This window comes from Neovison vison, chromosome X (genome assembly GCF_020171115.1).
Source record: "Neovison vison isolate M4711 chromosome X, ASM_NN_V1, whole genome shotgun sequence".
NCBI classification, from domain to species: Eukaryota; Metazoa; Chordata; class Mammalia; order Carnivora; family Mustelidae; genus Neogale; species Neogale vison.
This window is the reverse complement of record NC_058105.1, coordinates 1,122,147-1,143,949: the sequence shown is the minus strand read 5'-3', so window position 1 is coordinate 1,143,949 and position 21,803 is coordinate 1,122,147. Positions and strand designations below refer to the sequence as shown.

At 60.8% G+C, this 21,803-nt stretch overlaps 3 protein-coding genes across 6 annotated transcripts; all 3 read right to left on the bottom strand.

Moving 5' to 3' along the window:
- Positions 1-589: 589 nt before the first annotated feature.
- On the bottom strand, positions 590-3,242 carry UBL4A (ubiquitin like 4A). The gene is made up of 5 exons (XM_044235434.1): positions 3,152-3,242; positions 2,873-2,978; positions 2,463-2,677; positions 2,044-2,357; positions 590-924 (listed from the first exon to the last, which is right to left on the bottom strand). Exons 1-4 carry the CDS (start codon positions 3,197-3,199, stop codon positions 2,247-2,249), a joined length of 480 nt encoding a protein of 159 aa, XP_044091369.1. The 5' UTR covers positions 3,200-3,242; the 3' UTR covers positions 590-924; positions 2,044-2,246.
- Positions 3,243-3,949: 707 nt separating this feature from the next.
- SLC10A3 (solute carrier family 10 member 3) lies at positions 3,950-7,720 on the bottom strand. 2 transcript variants are annotated; one of them, XM_044235399.1, is made up of 2 exons: positions 7,661-7,720; positions 3,950-5,755 (listed from the first exon to the last, which is right to left on the bottom strand). In XM_044235399.1, exon 2 carries the CDS (start codon positions 5,615-5,617, stop codon positions 4,187-4,189), a length of 1,431 nt encoding a protein of 476 aa, XP_044091334.1. In that variant the 5' UTR covers positions 5,618-5,755; positions 7,661-7,720; the 3' UTR covers positions 3,950-4,186. The 2 variants fall into 2 exon arrangements, with proteins under 2 accessions (XP_044091334.1, XP_044091333.1); XM_044235398.1 differs by lacking the exon at positions 7,661-7,720 and adding an exon at positions 6,995-7,602.
- Positions 7,721-10,747: 3,027 nt separating this feature from the next.
- Positions 10,748-18,057, bottom strand: FAM3A (FAM3 metabolism regulating signaling molecule A). Of its 3 annotated transcripts, none has more exons than XM_044235256.1 (9): positions 17,545-18,057; positions 15,932-16,045; positions 15,410-15,433; positions 13,355-13,478; positions 13,186-13,244; positions 12,716-12,766; positions 12,360-12,444; positions 12,116-12,242; positions 10,748-11,362 (listed from the first exon to the last, which is right to left on the bottom strand). In XM_044235256.1, exons 1-9 carry the CDS (start codon positions 17,555-17,557, stop codon positions 11,267-11,269), a joined length of 693 nt encoding a protein of 230 aa, XP_044091191.1. In that variant the 5' UTR covers positions 17,558-18,057; the 3' UTR covers positions 10,748-11,266. The 3 variants fall into 3 exon arrangements, with proteins under 3 accessions (XP_044091191.1, XP_044091192.1, XP_044091193.1); XM_044235258.1 differs by lacking the exon at positions 10,748-11,362 and adding an exon at positions 11,538-12,015; XM_044235257.1 differs by lacking the exon at positions 12,716-12,766.
- Positions 18,058-21,803: the final 3,746 nt, after the last annotated feature.

Below are 21,803 nucleotides of genomic sequence, written 5' to 3'. Positions count from 1 at the left end.
GCTTCTCGTACTGACCTTTCCCCGTGGCCCTGTGTTGGGTAGCTTCTGGGCCTTTACCATGTCTCCAGTTGGTAAAATGCCTCAAGGCCCAGTCCTCTCTTCTCTTTTCATGCTACACTCTCTGGAAAGCCCCCTCAACTATCCTCAGAGATCCTAGGACACCCTCTCCACACCTCACTCCTGACTGACGTCGAAGAAGGCTGCATGGGGCTCTGGAACCAGACAACTGGGCGAGGCTCCCACCATACACCCTGACGATCTCATTCCTGCTTCCATGTCCACCCTGATGTCCTGGATGAGTTCCTGACCCCCATGTCCAGTGTCCAGTGGATGGCTCCTAGCCACCCGAGGGTTCTTGTCACTCCTGAGCCACGAGGCACGAGCACAGGCACTCAATGGCCATCTCTAGGGTCTGAAATGCACAATGGCGTCACTCCCCTGCAGTGGACAGCTGCTGCTTGGGGCCACCATTTAGCCCTGGCTTTTGTAGGGAATCCTCCTGTCCCTCCCACCCATGGGAATCCAGGGGGCTGGCCTCCCACCACCCATCTCCCCGCTGGCCAAAATGACTGGAGTGTGACCTGAGCAATCCGAGAACAGCGTTTATTTGCTGGGGGCATCCGAGAAAGAAGCTACGCCTCCACCCCGGGGGGAGAAGGTGCGCCTTGCTGGCTGTGAACAGGAGAGTCCGTGGACACGGAGAACAGCCATCTTTTGATCCTGAGGCAATGGCCTGGACTGGAGAGGGGAGGCAGGAGGAGACCGTGCATCTGGCGGAACCGTCCATCTGCTGCCAGTACCCCTGGACTTCTCAGCTCCGTCAACCGATGTTTCCTTTATGGCTTAAACCAGTTTCTTTCATGGTTAAACCCATTACTGGATGCCAAATGCAGTTCCTTCCGGTTCAGAGTCCGTCTCACTCACCTTTAGTGGGATTCGAAATTTCAACAAAAATTTCCTGACTCAAAATAAAATGAGAGCATTGCAAAGTGCCAGAGAAGCTTCCCTGCTGTTTGACATTCCCAGCTCTGGGGTGTGGGGGCAGGCAGGGACTTCTTTCTGCTCTTCAAAGCCTTCACCCTTTGGGCCTCTGTCTTCCCTGCCTGGCCACCCAGAATTCACCCCATGAGGCCCAGCAGGAGGGCAGCTTCCTTCTGGCCTTGACCGTCCTTGGTGTCCTCTGCCAAGGAGCAGGTGCCTAGTGACCTCTAGTGCCCACACACAGGGCAAGGTGGGAGCAGGGCCACCAGCCCATGCTTCTAGCCCCTGCCCAGCACTCTGAGCGCTCCCCTCAGGCAGTGAGGTGTGTGCAGAAGGAAAGGCCCTGTGTCCATGTGGCAGAGGAAGGGTCTACTTCCACACTGTGGGTAAGCGCAGGGTGTGGGGGCCTGGCCAAGGCTAAGTGACCTCAAGTCAGTCACCTGTCATCCCTCGGTGAGACATGCCTATGTCCAGGAGGAAATAAGCAGAGGGAAAGGTTAACCCAAAGAGCTGTGACATGAAGGACCAAGACATTGCATCTCTGGGCCATGCTTGGCCACTGCTCGGTTTTCGGCCTGTGTGTGTATGGAGCACAGACCCCTCACCCCGGGCCTCAGTAAGGATGAAGGAAAGGGAGGTTTCAAGAATGGCCGCCACGGTGCAGAGTTAACAAGTAGGAACTGGCGTGGCCCTGGGACTTGCCTGAGGTCATACCGCAGAGGTCTCCGACTCCCTAACCCGCTTTTCCTTGTCGAGGGCACACTGGCTGCAGCAGCTGCGGGGGCCCCAGGGCTGGCTGTCACTTGACCCCCTGCCAATGTCCTGAACCTGTCTGAGGTCAGGTGACAGGACTGGGCAGCCTGGGCCAGCTGCCTTTCCTTTCAGGCCTGAGGAGTTTCTGGAGGTTTATTTTCAGTGGCTTAAACATGACAGGCCAAAGCCCATCCCTTGGAACCTGTCCAACAGCCCCTTTTCCCCTCTGCACCCTGAGGCACTTCTAGAAGCTGGCCACGCTCAGATGCTGGCTTCCCGGCTTCACTGCTTGATGCCTCACTGTCTTACCTTTCACGGGAGGCGGGGGGAGAGCCGCGTCCAGTGCGTGTGCTGTGCCTGCCCCCAGCGCAAACCAGGTACGTGGCCCCGGGTGCCTGCCGGCTATTATTCTTATTCGTATTATTATTATGAGTCAAATCGCAACAGGAGAACACATTTAATGCTACATGCAGCTTGTAGCCTGGCCGGGCTCCTCCCCACACCGGAGAATCCTATTTGGAGAACCCCTTCTCCACAGCTTCAGTCACTTCGGGGTGCAGAAAGCGGCCAGCCAGGCGCTCGATGTCATCCAGAGTCAGGCGGTTCAGGGACCTCTCATAATCCTGAGGAGAGAAGGCAGGATTCAGGGGGTGCCAGTCGGGGGTACCCTGCGGCAGGGGATGGGCGCAGCCGGGCTGGGGATGGATGTCCTGGGCTGCCTTGCTCACCCTCTGGAGCTGATCCAGGACCCTGGCCGCGTCCGCAGCGCTGAAGTGGCGGGCCAGGACTTTGGAGATGAGCTGCCAGGCGGGGGCCGGCGGGGGTGGGGCCTCGGCCAGTCTCCGGGCGGCGCTTTCTTCCAGCAACACCTTCTCCAGAGGTTTGACCACTAGGTTGAGCTTGGAATTGGGCCCAACGCTGTAGTCGGAGAGTCTCTTCCCATCTGCCAAAGAGAGATTGACAGAAGTCGTTACCCACAGGCGAAGCTCTGCGGCACCTGTCTGAGGAGGGTTCGGTCACCTCCCTGAGGGCGGAGTGGCCAGCACCCCATGTGTCACACTCCTTCCCGGGCTCGGCCTAGACACCCCGTCCCCCGAATTCCTGCGCGGCTCCCTGGGCGGCTCCTCTGCCCGGGTACCTGCCAGGGCCTTGCCCTTGAATAGCAGCCGCTGCTGGCGCACGGGGACGTTGAGCTTCTCGGAGACCAGATGTTTCAGCGTGGACACCGGCTCGTCCTCCGACACCTGTGGCCGGGCCGAGGGTGCGAGGCAGAGGTTGAGTTCCCGGGGCCCCCGCTGAGGTCGTCTCCCCGGCCTCCCCCGCTGCCCATCCCCCGCCCCACCCGTCCCGTCCCCGCACCCAGCGCGGGGGGGTAGTGCGCGAGCCGGCACGCTGGCGGGGCCCCCCGCGACGCTACCTGCAGGCTGCACTCGCGGCCCTGGAGCGCTTTCACTGTCAGCTGCATGGCGGCCGCGGCGGCGTCCACTGCGGCGGGCGCGCACCCCGACGGCCCCCCGCTGCGCGCCGCCGCCCCGGGCGCGCGCCGGAACCGCCCGTCGCCGCCGGAAGCAGCGCGAGGGACGCGCCCGGCCCCGCCCCTTCCCGCCCCGCCCCGCGCGGCCCGGCCCCGCCTCCGCCGGCCCCCGAGGAGCACACCCGGAGTCCCGCCTGGGGAACGTCGGGGGACGCCACGCGCGCTGCCGGATTTCCCTGCGGCCACGGTGCCTGGCAGCCCGCCACGACAGGGAGGAGGAGCGAGTTGGGCCAAGTTGGCTTCCGGTGGAAGCTGGGGCTTGGTGCGGGGGACGGAGGGCCGGGAGTGCTGTCGTCCCTGGCGGGCTGCTGGGGCTCGTGCCAACGCGGATTCTCTCGCTCGCGAGTCCACGTAAAGGCCCAGCGCGGCCAAGCTTTTGCCCTACTGCCCGAGGGCCCTCTGCCTCTCTTCTCTAGCCTGGCTGCAGAAAGTCAGCTGAGTTGGAGAGCTGGCTGGGGAGCCCGGCCTCTGCACTCATCCTGTCTTCAGCCTCCCACGCTCACTCGAGAACAATAGGGCCCACCTCTCACTGACAGGCAAATGCATGGGAAAGGAAGGTTAGAGAGAAAGTCTGCAGAGATCACATGGTCACCCAAGCCAGTCCTCCATCCTGTGTACCTCTCTACCCAGCCACACCCTTCCTGCCCCCACCCCAAGGGCAAAGACTGGAAGGCACCCAAGCTTGCTTCTCTCTTTTATTGAAATATATTTTCTGAGCAGTGCCCACCTACCTAACTCAGCATGGCCTCTTTGGCACTGAAAGCTGGAGAATAAAAAACCAGTAAAAAAAATAAGCCTGGATTTTTTTTTTTCTGAGTGCATAGTGCATGAGAGCTGAAGGCCTTTGGTACACAAGAACTGTGGAGACAGTGGGCGGAGGGTAGGGGCGAAGGGTGGTGAAAGCGTGACCCAGGGGCCTCAGGGGACTGGGCACAGGCTACTGTAGATGAAGTGGCCGATGACCAAGGCCAGCATTTCCGAGGTGCCACTCAGTGCTACGATGAAGGGGGCCTGGGAGGCGTAGTCTGCTTGAAGGCGACGGAGGGACAGCTGCAGCATGGCCAAGGCCAGCAGGCTGTTCTGTACCCCTACCTCGATGCTGACCGTCCGCCGCTGGGCCACTGGCAGCTTCAGGCATGTGGCCAGGCAGTAGCCCACCAGGAGGCCAACCAGGGGCACTGTGAGGCCCACCAGCACGATGGGCAGCCTGACGCCTGCCAGGATGAAGACCCCCATGCGGTAGGCCAGGAAGAGGCCACCTAGGAGGAGCACAAAGCTGAAAGGCTTGATGACCTGCAGCAGCAACTGGGAGAACTTGGGGAGCTTGGACCTGATCACGACACCTGCTGCTATGGGAACGGCGATGAAGAGCAGGGTCCCCAGGATCTTGGAGATGGGCACGTGCAGTGTTTCATGGATGCTGAGCAGGCGGCTGTAGAGAGCTGAGGACAATGGCAGGAAACCAGTGGCAGCCACTGTGGAGATGAAGGTCATGGAGATGGCCAGAGTAACATCCCCTCCGAGGAGGAGGCTGAAGAGGTAGCTCCCCCCGCCGCCGGGCGACGAGCAGGTGATGATGAGGCCAAGAGCCAGGGCCTTGGGCAGCATGAAGACCTTGGCCATCAGGAAAGCATATAAGGGCATGACCAGGAACTGGCCCAGGAGGCCCAGCAGCATGGGCTGGGGGCTCTGCAGGAGCCCCTTCAGAACCTCAAGTTCTACTTTGCACCCAAATGAACACTTGTTGACAAAGAGAAGAGGCAGAAGCAAGTAGAGTATGGGGCTCTCTGAGAAGTGGACCAGCTCGGCGCCGAGACTGGTGGGCGTGTCTTCAGCAGGCGAGACCTTGATGCAGAAATCTCTCCGTTCCTCAATGAGCATGGGTGGGGCCTTGTGGGGATCCATAAGCTGGATGTGGAGTGGGGCCAGGCCGGGCAGGCCCGAGCGGATGCTGACCACAAAGCCGCCCCCGCCGCCCCAGGTTATGGCACTCACGTTTCTGATGGTCAGCACCTCTGTGTCCAAGGAGGTGACCCTCAGCGTGGGACCAGGTCCTGTCCTGTTGCCCTGGCCTGGGTACCGGCTTGAGATCACAATGATGCCCTCGCTCTCCTCTGGGAACTCAAACTCCATCACAGAGCCGTCCCCAATGCTCAAGTATTGGCTCCCCGTCAGTGGCACGGTATGGCCCAGAGCTGTGCCGAGGTTGATGCTGGCTATTCCGTGGGCTCCCAGTGGTAGGCTGACGAGTAGCAAGGAAACTCTGAGCAAGCCTAGGGGGCCTGGGCAAGCCCTGCCCTCACCCCGTCCAGGCCATGGGGAGCTGCCCCCGCCCCTCCTAAGCCCCATGGCTCCTCCCAGAGGACCGTATGCCCAGGCCCTCTGTGGCTTAGGAGAGCAGCCCCACTCGTGCCATCGGGTTGTCCGGAGAAAGGTCCATGGGCCGGGCCTGGCCCTGTGCTGTGTTCCGTGACAGTGGAGCTCTTCCTGAGGAGAGAAGGGACACAGAAAGGTATCTGGTAACGGTGAGCAGCTGTGAGTCCAGGAGCAAGGGGGTCTGGAAGCCCAGTGCTGGGAGACCCAGCAGAGCCCCCAGCCGCAGTCCCAGGAACAGAAAGGCAATGCCTAGTTGCGGCCCTTGAGTGCCATTTGTCTGTCCGCTTCCCCCGCATACCTGCCTCAAGTTTCCCACCCCTCACCCAGCAGGGCCGCCTACAGAAAGGAATGCCCTTTCAAACTGCGGCTACCTGCTGCTTTCCCTGGCCTTTTCCAGCACAGCGAACATGCAGCAATGGCCTGATACCCATGGATCTCGGAGAGCCACCCCTAACCCTGTCACCACCAGCCTGTTGCCCACGGGCTTCAAGACAGAGAGGGACCACAGTGACACTGCACCAGGATGAAACCTCCGAGAGGCTGCATGGGGATGGCAAGGAGACAAGCCTGCTGAGAGCCGGGTGCTGAAACCCGGCTTGGGCCAGATCTGAGCGGCCATCAGGCTGTTTGAGTATCATCGGCCAGGCAGAGAGCAGCTGGCAAAGCAGGATGTATAGCGAGTGGGTAACCAACTGGCGGAGGGCCTCAGGGCTGACGTCCATCATCGCCATGCCATTGTGAACAGCCCTGCTGTGGCTTCGTGGCCTACCGTCCCTGCCGACAGTGGTGAGGCTGGAGTCCTGGGGCAGGAAGGAGGTCCTCTCTCCCCAGGGAAACTGCCAGAAGCGGAAGCAGGAGGTGGTCAGATAAGACCCTGTGGCAGGCCCCAGAATTTGAGCCCCTTAGGAGCACTGTGTCACCTCTGAGAGGCTCTGTTCTGAGTCCAGGGGCTTCTCCCCATGCCCACATGAGGCCCTACCGAAGCTGAGAACTTCCAGTGGGACTATGAGCGGTTCTGGGTGGGGGGAGGGTGCCTGAGGATGAAAGGTTTGTCCACTTCCACTTCTCAATCTGGGCAGCCACTGTCACCTGCTGGAACTGGGGCAACCAGGGTGGGTTGCCTAATCCTACCCTCACTCCTGTTGGTTGCCTCACTGCTGTGTCCCAGTCCTGGAAGAGGCTCTTGCCTCTCCAGATCCTATCAGTCGTTGGACCTGTTCCCCCTCATCTGAGACTGGGGGGCAGGGGAAGTAGGGGGTGAAGGGCAGGTTAAGTAAAGCTCATCCCTGGGAAAGTTCCCCCACCCCTGCATGCCATGGCCTCTGCTGGTTTGGAGTTTGGGTCACTTACCCTGGAGGCCTTGGTCCAGCTTTGCATGCCACCGCTGAAGAGGGAGGCAGGAAAACCAGAGGGAGTATAAGAAGCAAAGCGCAAGGGAGTCACAGGGAAAAGACGACAGCACTCGGGACTGAAGCCACTGGGGTGGTGTGAATCAGTTCAGAAAGGAGAGGAGGCTAAGGGCCATCCACCCTGTCCTTCCAGTACGGCTGGCGGCTTTGAGTCACTGCAAGAGGGTTCTGGCCCAGATCCCACACCATTTCTGCTTGAGGGACTGGACGAGTTTGAGCAGCTGCACGCTAAGGCAGGGGAGGGAACCCTGGGCCGACCGTTGTTTCCACACCGGCCGTGTGGTCGGTGTGAGCGCAGCTGGCATTGCTGACCCGGCTCCTCCCAAGCTGGGAGTCCGGAAGTTGCCCGCCTGGGCACAGAGCTCGAGCGCCAACCGAGGAGGGGGCGACGCGCCTCGCCGCCCGGCTCGCGCTGCGGTCCTGCAGTCGGCAGGCGGGCAGGACGCCCGGGAGCTCCCCGGATTGCGCCAGGGGCCCTCTCGCCACTCCCAGGCCCTGCGGCAGCGCCCGTCCCTGGCCGGGCCCGGCCGCCCGAGCGAGAGGGCGCGGAGCCGGGCCGGGGCCAGAGGCCGCCTTCTGCCCGCCCTTTCCGGCCCAAAGCTCTCACCTGCAGCCGAAGCCGGGGGCTCGGCGCCGGGGCCAAGCGCCTGCCCGGCCCGCGGACGCCTGCGAGCTGGGCCCGCCGGGCCCCGCCTCGCTTGCCGGGGCCCCGCCCCCGCCCCGCCGAGGCTCCGCCCCCAGGCGGCCGGCACGCCTCTCGCGACCCGGGCCAGTTTCGAGCGGATATGACGTATCTGGGAGCGACGAGTCGGCGCGGGCGCACGGAGCGGGATGTCTTCCGGGTCGTGCTTGGCCCACGCCGCGTTCCTCTCGGGCAGGGGGTGCGAGTCTTCCGTAGCTGCTGACGTGGCTCCGGGCTCCGGGCTCCGGGCTCCGGGTAGGGGCCTTGCTCGGGCACAGACGCCCTGCGGCTGGCCCCAGGTTCCCGCCACCACCACGCAGCCCCCGGGCGACCGAGCCCTGATAGCCTCCGCCTAGTTCCACCTCCCTTCGTTCAAGCAGTGACCGAGTGTCTACTTCCAAACTGGGGGGCATCGGTGAGCTTGTCCGCCTTTCAGAACTAGTTGGCGCCACTAGCAGAGTCTGAAGGCGTCGCTGGAAAGGAATGCAAACTGATGGCACAAGTTGGGCACAGAGGTGGTGAGAGTGTAGAAAGGACATGGGGGGGGGCAGTAAGCGAGTGCTGAGTCTAAGGGGATTTATATGTTGTGAAAGGCTGCTGGGCAACCGCAGTCAGTCAGTGGCCACTCGCTGCTCTGGAAAAATTTGTCACGGCCCGGATGGAGGCTAGTGGTTCTGAATCACCAGTACGTGCCCACAGGAGGTGCTGGATCGTTGAGAATGGAAACAAAACAAACCAGCGTCTGTATTTTAGGTTAATTTTTCAGGCACCATGCTAACTTTAATAATAAAAATATTAGTTTAAATCCATTTTACTTAAAAATTGTATGTTTCATAAAGTTTACGTGAGCAGTGTATGTGATATGTAAACAGATAAACACATGGTGGGCTTTATGCTCCAGAGGGTTTGATCAGAAACATTCAGAGGCCCTAGCTCTCCGCTCTTCTTTAGCCTCAGAGGACCAGTAAGGCATAAGCCATTTGTGTGTACTGTATTTCAACATCCCTGGTACTACCCCTTACAAATGAGGCAAAGGGGGTCCTGATGGAAGTGGCCTGGTGCAGGGGAGAGGCCTGCGTTTGGCACAATGCTGCAACGGAAAGTGCAGTTTACAAAAGGGCAGTGCGGGTCGGGGTGTCTGAGGACGGGTATTACCGGCCAAATGGAGAAGGCGAATGGGTCAGCCCGGAAGACCTGGGGAAGGAGAACCTAAAAGACTTGTCCTCCCTGGAGGAAACCTGTGTTTTAATACAACTAAGGGGCTCAAGGGGAGTAAATGTAGTTAGGAGGCTGCCCCCTTTACTGTCAGTCACCTCAGCCCTCCCTGAAAAGCCAGAGTGGGCTGGAGGGATGTCCAGCATGAGGGGATTTAGAGGTTTGTACAGGGGAAAAGGACGGCTACATTAAAGGTAAGAGAATATTCATAGTTGCTTTGGGGGATTAATAATTTACCTCAGGAGAGGAGGAAGGGCTCTACAAATCAGTCAAGGACATCTGCTTCCAAAAGAGAAGTCATCCGGACTGAGAGAACATGTAGAACAAACAGTAGTGACAGTCAAAACGTAAATGCAGTTCAGACGGGAGCCCTGCCACCGTACTATGTAATAGGACCACGGTGGCTACCCTGAGAGGTATGCTTACCTCCCGGTCTCCGGGCAGCCGTCTCTAGGAATCTGTGTGGTGAATGAGTGTGCAGGGAAGACACGTTCTACACAAGCACAAGTATGGCATGCATTTGCTATTTATAGGGACGGGTGACAACGGTCATTTTTGCCTGCCCAGCATCAGGTAACAGGACCTCGGTTTTCTTTGTGGAAGATGTCCCTCCCTGCTCCACACTTGGTACACAAGGTCTGGATGTGGGTCACTCCAGCACTTGCCTCTGGGGTGGTCACACGCCTCAGTGTAGCCCAATCGGAGCCAGCCATATCATAGGAGGATACGCCCATAATCTGACCTGGACCAATGAGAGCCAGTTCCCAGGGACTTGTGCTAGAACTGCTGGGAAGGCCGGAGTTCTTTTTTGGCTGGGATTACTAAACTGGGACCTCTACTACTGCTGCCTCTAAGTGGGGGAGACAGCATGTTTGAAAATGAAGCAAATTACAGAGAAAAATAGAGCCAAGAGATGGAGGAAGCTCATGTCCCGTTAACATAATTGGGGTTAGGATCACCTGTGGGCATTGGGGTCCGATATATGAGAACACTAAGTGTCCCCTCCCATGTCATTACTTAATTTTGGTTATGTCACTTTGGGTTGGGATCCTGACACTTAAAACCAAAGGTGACCTAACTCCTCAAGGGTAGGTGGGGGGAGGGGCACCAGCCCCATACCCCGGTGGAGGAGGACCGAAGGATACAGCTTTGCCTCCACTTTGGAAATTTGGGCAGACTGCGCTCCACACCATCATTCGCTTCCTAGCCTGGGTTAGCCCGAGGGGGGATTTAAGCTGGCTTGGTGTTTCCATCTGTGTGACTGGTGACTCCCCGTGAGGGCAAAGCCCCCTGAGGAGTTAGGGACCATCACTGGGGCTCACTCTGACGGTCCCAGCATGTAACCCAGCCCTGGGCAGGCCCTTGGCAGGCATTTGGGAACAGTCAAGTGACTGCAGCAGTGGAATGAGGCAGTTGAATGGGGCTGCGTGCCTCCCAGCCTCGCAGTGTTGACTTTCTTTGAAGTTCTGTTTCCTTTGGGACACGCTACCGACCTTGGGGAGCCCCACTTACTTGGCTTCTGGCCTCTTCGCTGCAGTGAAATTCTCCTAAACTCGCCAGGGACTTCTATCCTGTAAGTGGGGACAGTGACAGTCCCTTCTCGCTAGGGTTGTTGTGAGGCCCACGCAGGTAGTGCCTGTAACTGGAGAGCTAGTGGGAGGCGCAGTTGTAATGCTGGCCACACAGTGATCACTGGGGCGAGCTGCGTGTCAGGGGCAGGAGCCCCGGAAACTAGGGTTGTCTATGGAGGCTGTGGGAGCGGGTCGGCCCAGCCCCCGGCACATGAACGCACTGGACTCCACTGGGGGCTACTCGTTTATTAAGAGCGCATCCCGAAGGCCGGCCCCCTGGTGGCCGTCACAAGGCCCCGTGGCGCCCGGCCAGCCCCGCTCCCCAGGGGCCGTTCCCGCGCAGGGCGAGCCGGGAGGCCGCCGGCGGCAGAACTGCCTGCAGGCGCGGCCCCTCCGAAGGCGCCACACCGGAATTCGGATTGGCCGGAGAGGCGGCGAGCGGCTCCGGGACCGCAGGCCGCCCCCAAGCCCGCCCCGGGAGCCGCTGCCGCCGCGCGGGGGTCGGGCTGGGGCTCCCCGGGGGAGGCGGCTCGAGGAAATACGGAGAGGGGCGCCTGACCGCCCGATCCAAGCGAGCCGGGGCCGGCCCCCGCCGCCCCCGGCCCCGCCCTCCGCCCCGGGGCCCCGCCTCGGAGCCCCGACGTGCGGGGCCAGAGCGCGCTCGGCCGGCCTCGGGCCCGCAGCGGCGCCTCCTCCCGGCCGGGCGCACGCGGCCTCCCTGGGCTGGTCCTAGCGCCCGGCCCGGCTAGCGGGCCGTGGTCCTCCTCGGGATGCAGCCCTCCATCTCCAGCGCCTCGGGCCAGCCTTCGTACTTGTTGGTGTGCTTGCTGTTCTTCACATGCTGCGGGTTGGGGGCGGGAAGCCCGGCCTGAGCCCTCGGGCGGAAGGGACCCCGGGGCTTCGGTCGCTCCGCGCTGGCGGCGGCCAACCGTGCGCGCTCAGGGCACCCCCGCCCCTGCCGCCCGTCCCCGCGGCCCGATCCCGCCATCTGCAGCAGGGCAAGCGCTGCACAGGCCTCTGCTGACCCCACAGGGGGAGTGTGGGCGCCGCACGCCCGGGAAGGCGAGGAGGGAACGCGATGTCCGTTCCGCCCTCGCCTGACCCGCAGCGAGCTGCTGGAAGCTTCAGGAAGAACAAAGCCAGAGGGAACATTTCATCTCTTTTGTGGCAGCCAGAGCCTTCCAGAAACCATGGGAACAGCCTATTTGTCTCGTGTGGCTGTGCGTGGGGGGTGGGGGTGGGGCCGGGCTGGGGGGCGCTGGGGCTTTTACGGGGCCAGGAGCCTCCAAAAGAGGAGGATGGTGCCTGGGCCTTCCCAGCCCCTTGCAAGGGGCTTGACATGGTGGGTCTGGAGGGCCAGTGGGCCAGAGGGCAGCAGGGGCAGGGTGAGGCAGGGGCAGGGTGAATTGAGGCACTGGGTCGTAGCAGGAGGAGACAGCACTGAGCATCTGGAAGGTGTCTGGGAGAAAGATTTCCTAATCATGAAAGCTTTCCCTGTGCAGACGGCAGATTCGGGGGAGCCCGAGGTGAGGGCTGAGGCACGCTGGTGGGCTGGAGGCAGAGGGGTGAGAAATAGAGGGCCAGGCTCTCATACCTGCTCGAAGGGGCTCTTGTTCTGCACGCCCTTGGCCCCCACAAACACCCAGCTATCCCGAAAAGCCAGATCCTTCACGTTCTTGCTGCCCAGATCGCTGAAAAGCTTCCTGGTCTCTTCATTCATCCTGCCACACACAAGGAAGAGCCTTAAGTGATGTGGCAGCGTGAGGCTGAGGCTGAGGTGACCTTAAGTGGTCACCGTGGCAGCGTGAGGCTGAGGCCAGCCTTTGGCAGTCACTTACTTGGTGGCTGGGTCGTCGTAGGATGCCACAAATACCAGGGTGCCTTCATGCAGCGGCCGAATAAACTTCAGCAGGTCGTTGACATCTGGGGTGACAGGTCCCATGAAACACGGAGCATTGGGCAGCACCGGGTGCCCACCCCCACCAGCCCCCGCTCTCCAAATAAGGAGACTAAAAGAAGGGATCAGGCCAGGGACACACCCACGAAGGGTCGCCATGGGGGTGCAGGGACAAACTGGTATAGCAACCCTGATGAGTGTACACCTGTCCCTGTCCCTGCCTTTTCCGAACCCAAGGAGCCACAGCCATGGGCAGAGGGTGGCACGTCAGCGACCTGGCGATACATGGCGACTCACCTCCTGCCCACATGTCAAAGGCCCGGGCCTCGATGAGCTCGCCGCTGACCCCTGCGGTGACAGGGAGGGAGGGGGTCCTGCTGCTCGAGCTGCCGGGCAGCTCCACCCGACCACCGCAGCCCCCCTTGAACGAGGCTAAGGACATGGCCCTGGCCACTGGGTGCAGACCTTCTGGAAGCTTTCTTTCACACCCCCTGTGCCCCCTCCAGCTTCCTGGAAACTTCTGGTTCTTTACTGCTACTGTGTTTTGCTTATTGGGTCACTTCTTCTGTGGAACCTTCAGATTGCATGAACATGAACCTCTGCCTAGACCTCCCTGGGAATTCCCAGAGGGGCGGGCGGGGAGGAGAGGGCCGAGGCGAATGTCCAGATGCCTCCTCATGGGGAGAGCACGAGGAAGGAGGGGGGCAAGCCATGGCATGGCCCTGCTTCTCTGATCGCAACTCTGACCCCACATCACAAGGACTCACCATTCACCAGGGCGATGTTCAGTCCACGACCCACGTTGTCCTTGACACTGCTCATGAGCCTACCGGGGTGGGGGGCAGAGCCCTCAGATGGCACGTTTGCTCCACCGTCCTTCACAGATCCAGCTTCCAGTCTCCCGTTCCCCCCCACCGGCCACCCCGAGGAGCTCACATCTTATCTTCGAGGCAGATCTTCGGTCCGATGACATTGGCAGCCCCACTGACCATGCGGAAGGCCAGGTGCTCCTCGGGGCATGGCTGGGGCAGGCCACACTTGTACTTCCTGGCTCGTGGCTCTGAGCATGAACAGCAGGAGTGACCCATGGGCCTGGCCCTGGGGTCACCTGAGATCTGAGACAGGAAGGTCAGGACCAGCCCACAGGGAGGAATGAGTGGCCACAGAACAGGGGACCAACAGGGGATAGAGAGGACGTGGCTCAAGCCAAGGCCAGGGACACTTACACAGACACTCTGTGTCCTGCTGGGGCTGGCCTCAGGGCAAGGTGACAGGGATCTTAGGGAGGCTTTTCTGCCACCGGTGGGAGAAAAGAAAGAGGTAGGAGGGCTGGCCTTGGCTGTGGCCTTGCAGGGAAGGAGCACAGGTAAGGGAGGAGGGAGCAGCTGGGACAGTGACTCAGGGAAGTGGCGGTGAGGAAAGCACCTGACTCCCTCCCTTGGGCAGAGGTGGGAGGACCGGAGGGGCTGAGTTACTTCGAACCACAAAAGATGTGTTGATCTCCTAACTCCCGCAATCTTTGAATATAACCCTATTTGGAAACAGGCTCACTGAAGGCCTGGTCGGTTAAATGAGCTCATTGTGGGGTTGGGTTAGTTAGTTAAGCCTAAATCCAAGGACAGGTGTCCAGTTCATGGCATTTGAGTCCAGAGGCCCAGGGACACTGGAGGCCGGGGGTGGGGTGCTGGCCATGGAACTGGGTAGCAAAGGGAGGCTGTAGAAGTCTGTGGAGCTGGGGTTCCTGGGCGGCTCAGTGGGTTAAGCTCTGCCTTTGGCTCAGGTCATGATCACAGGGTCCTGGGATCGAGCCCCGCATCGGGCTCTCTTCTCAGCGGGGCGTCTGCTTCCTCCTCTCTCCCTATGCCTGCCTCTGCCTACTTGTGATCTCTGTCAAATAAATAAAATCTTAAAAAAACAAAACCCGGGGAGCAGCTAGACCAGGCCTAGATGGTCTCGCGGGAGTGCCGACAGAAATATGGATGTTCAAGGCGCTTCCTATGTGAGCCTAGGGTGAACGGCGCGGGGAGCTTGTCGTGACTGTGGCCAGTGTGGGGTGGCCACGGGCTGTGGTCTCGGGTGGAAATGGGAACGTGTTACTGGGCACTGGAGGAAAGGTGGGCCTCATCATAAAGAGGCCAAGAACTTGGCCCAGTCTGGTTCTGATGTCTGAGGAGAGGAGAACTTGTAGACACTGAACTGGGAATCCCGAGCTGAGATTTCCAAACACAGCCCGGTTTCTCCTTGATGCTTGCGGTAAGATGTGAGGAGAGAAAGATAAACCGGAACGAGAATCGTGAAGCACAAAGGAACCAGAATGTGAGAACCGGGAGAAGACTCAGTCTAAGTGCGGAGGCGCGCGACTCGCCGTTCTACTTGGTCCTGTCCCCAAAGTCAGGAATCGAAGTGGGATTACCCAGAAGAGGTCTGCAGGGCCCTCCTGTCTCACACCTTAGAGTCTCATGAATCGCACAAGACACCAAGAAGGTTTTCTAAAATTTTATACCAGGAGAAACCCTGCCATCCTGGGCTGAAAAGGACAGAGAAAGGACAGAAGGCAGCAAGGGCAGCTCTGAGGGCAGAGCAGCGGCTGCAGAGGGCAGAGTCAGCACAGGCCCAGAGGGTAGGACTGCCTCCCCAGGAGCGCACCCTGCTCCCCCACCAGCTCCAGTGGGGCCAGAGGACAGAGCATTGGGCCTCAGAGGAGGCCTTTCAGGCCTTGAATCCTGACAGCATTTGCCCTGCTGGGTTTCAGACTTGCTGGGACTGGTGACCCCCTTATTCCTTCCGGTTTCTCCCTTTTGAAATGGAAAGGTCTATCCTAGGCTTGTCTCACCAGTGTATTTGGTTTTCTAGGTCTGCAGCTGGCCAACAGCTGCAGTGGGCTGTGATAGCTAGTTTGGGGGGGGCGTGCAGGGAGAACAGAGACTCCGGAAGTCTCGAGCCAGGCGGAGCTGCGAGCTGGGAGGACTGGGGAGGTGACAGTAGCCTTACCTGCGGTCCCTGAGTTCTCTGGGCCTGTGGGGAGAGAGAGTTGCTTGTGTTAGGGTGGAGGCCTCCAGGGGCTGGCAGCAGGGCATCCTGGTCCCGGCCCTGTACCATGGACTTGAGATGGGGGGCTGGTCAGGCTCAGGGGCTAAGCCAGACACAACAACCCCCCCACCCCGCATGGCTCCAGGAAAAGGGTCAGTGGCACTGTAAACAACACCCAGCGGCCCCTCCCCATTCCAGAGGCCGGGGGAGAGCCCACAGGGAGCAGCCAGGCTGTTGTCCCGATGTCTAGAGGGGTCCCCCTGCCCCTCGCTCAGACTCTGCTGACTCCAACAGGGCCCAGGGTTTTAACTGGCAGAGACGGGAGCAACTGGGTGATAGGGGGAGAGGACCCGAGGGCAGCTAGATGGGGCCTGGCAGAAAGAGACACCCCCACCCCCGAGCCTCTGCCCCCAGGCCCAGAGCGCCCCCCCCACCGCCTCCGAGTGGCAGCCACTGCAGAGTGAGGAGGCGTCCCACGCTTACTGGCGAAGAGCTGCTGGATACGAGGAAAGCCACTGCCAGGCCCGCCCAGGAGGATGCTGACCACGATCCACGTAAGGCCCACGGTGACAACCAGGGCCACAATGCGGATGGGGCCTAGAGGCAGGACAGACAGGGTAAGGCCACCCTAACCCTAACCCTGGGGCCTCTCAGGACTGCATCTTCCCGCCACTTGGGAAGAATTGAGCAGAGGACCAGAAGGTGGGGGCCTGCTGCCATCCACGAGGCCTGGGAGGGGGACTCGAGCTCCTGTAGGTGGAAGGAGGACCCCTGCATCCAGGGCTTTCAGCTTGGTCCTCTGTGGCAGGTATGGAGCCGACCTGCCCGCTCCAGAGGCTGTCAGCCTCCCTCAGGAGTCCCCAAACTTTCTGTCTTGGTGGCCACCAACATATTCACATCCCACCGGTCCTGTTCTCTTTTTCTCCCATCATGATGAAGGAGAGGGTCCCTGCTCCTTCCAAAGACCAGTTCCTGCAGCTGCTGTGGAGCTGGACCTGAGCTCTCCTCCCGAGAATCGTTATCCGCTCTTTCTCCCTGACCTGCAACACCTCCCCTCGTAAGACAGCGCAGGAGAGACCGTCAAATCACATCCCTATCCAGCCACTGACCTCTCTCCGCTCCTTTCCTCTTCCCCAGTCTCACCATCCACTCTCTTCCAACCTACTCCGGTGTGGCCTTGTCTCCATCAGCCCACCAAAACAGCTTGTGGCCAAGGTCATGTATGATCTTCTTGGGGTCAACTTCCTGGGTCACCTGTCAGCCCCAATGTTCCTGACCTCTCAGCTGGCCGCCTGGGTCCTCCTGCTGGAAACACTTCAGTGGCTTCTGTGACAGCACATCTTAACCCCCCACCTGGGTGCTCCTCATCCTCCCTACTTAGATTGCCCTCTCCTCTCCCCTGAAATGTGGCCACGCCCAGCTTCCGGCCCAGGCTGTGTTCTCTGCCTACGGTCTACTCTCCGGATAGGTGCCCTCAACTCCTGGCCCCCAATTAACCTACAAAAGCAGTATTTTTTGCTCCAGCCCTCGCGGATCTTGAGGCCACACCCTCCCAGCCAGTTCCTCAGCAGCGGCTCTAGTGGGATACATTTACAAGCAGCCCTGAATTCCAGTTCTTGAGTTCTGCTCGGCATCACCCACTCTCATCTGTTCCTCCCCCAGCCAAGCCACCTGTCTTGCTGTCGGGTGGGCCTAGGGCAGGTTTGCCACCAGTTCTCATCCAGCCCCATGGCCGCTCCGGTCAATTTCCAGTGTAAGACAACGCCCCTCCGCGACTGCACCCCGGCCCCCTTTCCTAGCCGCCATGGTCCCTGCAGCCTCTCCCACAACTCGTTTTCTCGACAGCGGTTACTCAGTTACCCGAGTTGGGAGAAATCGACTGCCCTGATCCTCATTTCACAGCTCTTAACTTCCTGGGAGGTGAAAGGACTTACTCGAGGTCACAGAATGGGTGTTTGTGTAGGGCCCTCCATTTACGAAACCACACTCATCTGTCCACCCGGGCCCCTCCAGACACAGACTTCCGGACACCTGAGCCTCCAGTCTGGTCCCTTTTCCCATTACGTCCCTGCAGTGGGACTGTGGAAGCCACCCACCTGCCAACCTCATGTCCCCTTCTCCCGCTGGGCTGGGGCTGCCGGCAGGAGCACCGCTTGGGGACCGTGCGCTCTGGGAGCGATACCGCAGAAGAGCAGGGTTGGGTGGAACTCAAGGATGGCCCTGGGCTTGGCCCCTGCTGCTGGGAAGACGTGATCGGTGCACCGGCTCGCTCGTCCAACGAGCTGGTGAGGCTCCTAGAGCACGCGGACAGAAGCGCTGCCCGGACAGGAGAGTCCTCTGGAACCCGACGGCTCACGATCGTGCCCACGGGAGCCTCTGGGGCCGCGGAGAAAAGGTGGTTGTCCCGGACATGGGCCTCCTTCGTGGGAGGCCCTGAATTCGGGCCGTCCCCCAACCTCCAAGGCTGGGGGACACGGACGACACCGGCTAGGCTGGTGTAGACTTGCTTGGCCGTGGGGGAGATGCAAGCTGGGGTGGGAGGCAGCCCGGTCAGGCCAGCTGCCCTGCTGTGCTCCGCGACGGGCGGCGAGAGAGGTGCGCAACTCCGCGGACCCGCGCGGCAATGGCGGTCCGGGGCGGGGCCACAGCTCGCAGGCACCACCCCCGCCATCCGCTCCCGCCCTGCCGCCGCGCGGTCCAAGGGTAGGAGACCGTGGAGTCCCCGCCCCCAGGTCCGAGGGCTCCGCCCACAGGCCCGCCTCCAGCAGGCGTTTTGGCCGGGGTGGGAGGGGGGCCTCCGCTCCGGTCCCGCCCCTGAGTGTTCTCTGGTCCCGCCCCCGGCATCAGCTCGGGAGGAGCAGGGTGGTGTCGGCGGGATCCTGTGTCCGCTCCGCGGCAGAAATCTCCCCTCGGGCTCCTCCAAAGTGGGAGATGCCTGCTTCGAGGACTGGGGTTGAGGTCCTGGCCTGTGGTCGGATTTCTGAAGCCTGGACGAAGCGACCGGATCTAGGGGTGTAATTAGAAACTGTTGGGGGGGGTGTGCCTGGGTGGCTCAGTGGGTTAAGCGCTGCCTTCGGCTCAGGTCATGATCCCAGGGTCCTGGGATCCAGCCCCGCATCGGGCTCTCTGCTCAGCAGGGAACCTGCTTCCTCCTCTCTCTCTCTCTGCCTGCCTCTCTGCCTGCTTGTGATCTCTCTCTGTCAGATAAATAAATAAAGTCTTTTTGGAAAATTGACATGTGTGTCTTTAGAAAGCTGGAGACACAGAGGAGTCCACGGGAAAACGGAGAAGATGAGCAGGCCGAGGCCAGAGTGGCGCCTTCCCTCCCACCCTGTTTTCCAGACGGAGGCACGTCCACGTGCTGTCGCCGGTCGCAGACTATGGAGGATTCGCTCCCGCCCTCTCCCCTCCCCTCCCGCGGGAAAGGCCGCAGCACTCGGCCCAGCACGCATCGCCGGGAGAGCAGCACCCGCCTTGCTCTCTGGAGGGCAGCGCCCCGGCGGCAGCAGAGCCCAGGAACACGGCGTGCCCTGACCCGCACATCGCGCCTGCGGAAACCTTTCCAAGTGAAGAATCCAAAACAGAGAAAGCTTGTAGCGCCAGGCAGCGACAGCTCGGGCAAGGATCCAGTACCTTCTCGGTTGGCAAAATAATAAGATCAAGGAAATCAGTTCCCGTCCCCTGCTGCTGCAGTCCGCGCATAGCTTTTTTTTTCTTTCCCTGCTCATGGAATTTGGGATCCGAGCTCCTGCTGCCCGCGCTCTCGCTGTGCCTGCCAGGCCCGGGGCACCCGCCCGCTCGGTAGTTCGGAGACAACCGTGTTTACATCTTGCCCAGGGCAGGAGTCTCGGAGAGGCTGCTTTAATGAGTCCCCCTGAGGAGCCAGAGGCACAACCGCACAACCGCCATCCCCACAGCTACCACGCAAGAGACGGGATCCGCTCCAGGTCGTGGGGCCTGCGCGACAGCCTCACCGGACTCCCAGCTGCGCTCGCGGACTGGTTTTCAGCCAGGACGGGCAGCGCGCAGCCGCCTTCACGTCCCAGGCCCTCACGTCTCCGCCCGCCCCGGTGCGAGCAAGGGCCATGAAGGGACACAGAACCTCTCCTCCAGGCGTCCCTACCTGTGCCCGTGTAGTCCCCGTAGCTGAGCTGCCAGTGGATGTCCTCAATGGTTCTGTCATCTGCTTCTCTCAGTAGACACCGAAGCAGAGTTAACAGCGAATGGGGACCAGCTAAGGTCCCATGGCCTGGGACCTCTCGCCTCCCCTCTAGATGAGGCGACCAGACCTCAGGCGACAACTGATTTCTCCCACGCAGTCCTTCCTGCCTCCGCCTGTCTTTAATAACCAACAGGGACAGCGAATGTCCTCGGTAGCCCCTCAGTCCGGTCTCCAGAACAGGCGTCAAGATTTGTCCTCGACTGTCCCCATCCAGGCTCTCACGTCTCTCCTCAGTGCCACCTCCTCCCATCAAGCCAAGGGCTCAGGTCTGGCCGTGCACCGGACTGCGGTCCCAGGCTTGAGTGCCCCGCAGCCCTGCTCACGCGTGTGTCGGGGCCCACGCTCTGTCTCCGGGTGCGAACCCAGATCTGAGCTAACAGCTGAACGACCTCACCAGTCCCTTGCTGCTCCACCTGAGGCTCAGCACCATGCCCTGAGGGGGAAGGAGACGCAGCACAGTCACCTGGAGCAGAGGGGACTGCTGTCTCTCCTCACCTGGGGCTGCTGCCATCCATCCCATGTAAGCACAGGGACGTAAGGTGACAGATGGGTCTCCTCACCGTGTGTGTCATCTCTCTTCCCCGTTATAGACCCCCAGGACTGAGGGGACACTTGTCTTAGTTCAGCAAGGCCCAAGTTCTGTGTCAGATGGCAATGGAAGCTGAGGTGACAGCTTAATGCCCTTAGTTGGGACTTCTCTGTCTTCTCCATTGCAGGTTCCTAGAGCTGAGATGACAGGTGACTGTCATCAGGTCCCTCTCTCTTCCTCAGTCACCCAGGGGTCGGGTGACAGTTGACTATCATCACCAGGGCCCTTATGTGTATGCCCTGGTGTGGTGCTCAGATCTGGGGTGCCCTCACCTGGACCCTTGTGCCTGTCACAGAAAAGACAGAGCTGGAGGAAATTCGGGAGGTCCCAACACACCACTCTCCGCACTCATACCTGGTCAGCATGTGTTTGGGACCCCAGAGGAGTTAGGTCCCTCTTCTAGAGTCCCGCTGCTCCCCTTATGTGGATCCTCCCACATTCCCAGGGGAATCCTCCCTGGTGATGCCATGCCAGCAGGTCCCCCAGGGAGCCTGGGGACCCAAGAGGACAATCCCTAGAACACCGCTCTCCTGGGTCACCCAAAGTCTAGGAATGTCTGTGGGTCTCTGCAGAGGACTCTGAGCTTGAGGACCCTCCCTGGGTCCGGACCGACTCCCGCATCTTCATTTATTTGACGGCTCCCGACCTCCAAGGGCTTGAAGTCATGCTCAGGTCTGTGTTTTGGGGATTAGGGAGGTTCCAGGATGGCTGAGTAGCGGAACAGCGCCCTCTGGTGGTAAGCGGGGGAAGGCGTGGTCACATCTTCAGGGACTCCCGCTGCCCCATTCCTTTTGTCACCCCAGCTCATCAGGCATGAGGCTGCTCTGCAGTCAAGGGCAAGACCCTTGGCAGCTCCGTGGGAGCCAGAGGGCTACAGCGGAACCTGCGAGTCCCTAGGCTGGCCCCCTCTCCAGGAGGTCCCCGGCACCAGGAAGGACCAAGGCCACTGCCCGCAGGGTGGAGCCTGGCCTCCAATCCTGTCCACATGGAGTCTTCTTGGCTGCTCTGCATGGACCTGGGCTGGGGTGGATCTTGAGGTCCAGAGCCCACTGAGTTAAGTCACCACTTAGGGGGATGTGATTTGTCCTAACCCCACAGAGCTCCCACCTTCCCTGTTTGGTGACCTCAGTGACCTCCTTCCTCACCTCACCTGAGTGTACCCCCTCTCCTGGTCACAGGAGGGGATGGGGAGAGCGCAGACAGCATCCAGGAGGGCCGCTACAGTCCCCTGGCTTACGGAGCGGAACAGGCCAGCCTGCGTGGCTCCCCTCCCCCCAGACCAGCCAGCACTCGGCCAGACTGCGCCCGTCTCCCTCGCCCTCACCAGGCTCTCCAGCTGGTTCTCACCGGCAGGACCAGGTAAGGCTTGGATGGCTGGGGTGAAAAGCTCCAGGTAATTGCCTCCCCAACGGGCGTGGGGAGAGAGGGGCTGAGCCCCGACAACCACGGAGCCCTGGGCTAAGTCTCCCCCTCCCAGGGAGCGGAGCCTCCCCACTCTCCCCCGCCACCTTGAGTGATTTTCTGGACCACTTGTTCCCTCCATA

Bases quoted from the DNA above. Each gene is read 5' to 3' on its own strand.
- UBL4A (XM_044235434.1), bottom strand. From the start codon at position 3,199: ATGCAGCTGACAGTGAAAGCGCTCCAGGGCCGCGAGTGCAGCCTGCAG. The intron at 2,979-3,151 runs GTAGCGTCGCGG...GCCCGGCCACAG, and splicing joins GCCGCGAGTGCAGCCTGCAG to GTGTCGGAGGACGAGCCGGT. The intron at 2,358-2,462 runs GTGAGCAAGGCA...TTCTCTCCTCAG, and splicing joins TCCTGGATCAGCTCCAGAGG to GATTATGAGAGGTCCCTGAA.
- SLC10A3 (XM_044235398.1), bottom strand. From the start codon at position 7,021: ATGCAAAGCTGGACCAAGGCCTCCAGG. The intron at 5,756-6,994 runs GTAAGTGACCCA...TTCTCTCCTCAG, and splicing joins GCTGGACCAAGGCCTCCAGG to GAAGAGCTCCACTGTCACGG.
- FAM3A (XM_044235256.1), bottom strand. The intron at 15,434-15,931 runs GTAAGCGTGGGA...CTCTCCCCACAG, and splicing joins TATCCAGCAGCTCTTCGCCA to GCCCAGAGAACTCAGGGACC. The intron at 13,479-15,409 runs GTAAGGCTACTG...GTTCATGCTCAG, and splicing joins AGAGAACTCAGGGACCGCAG to AGCCACGAGCCAGGAAGTAC.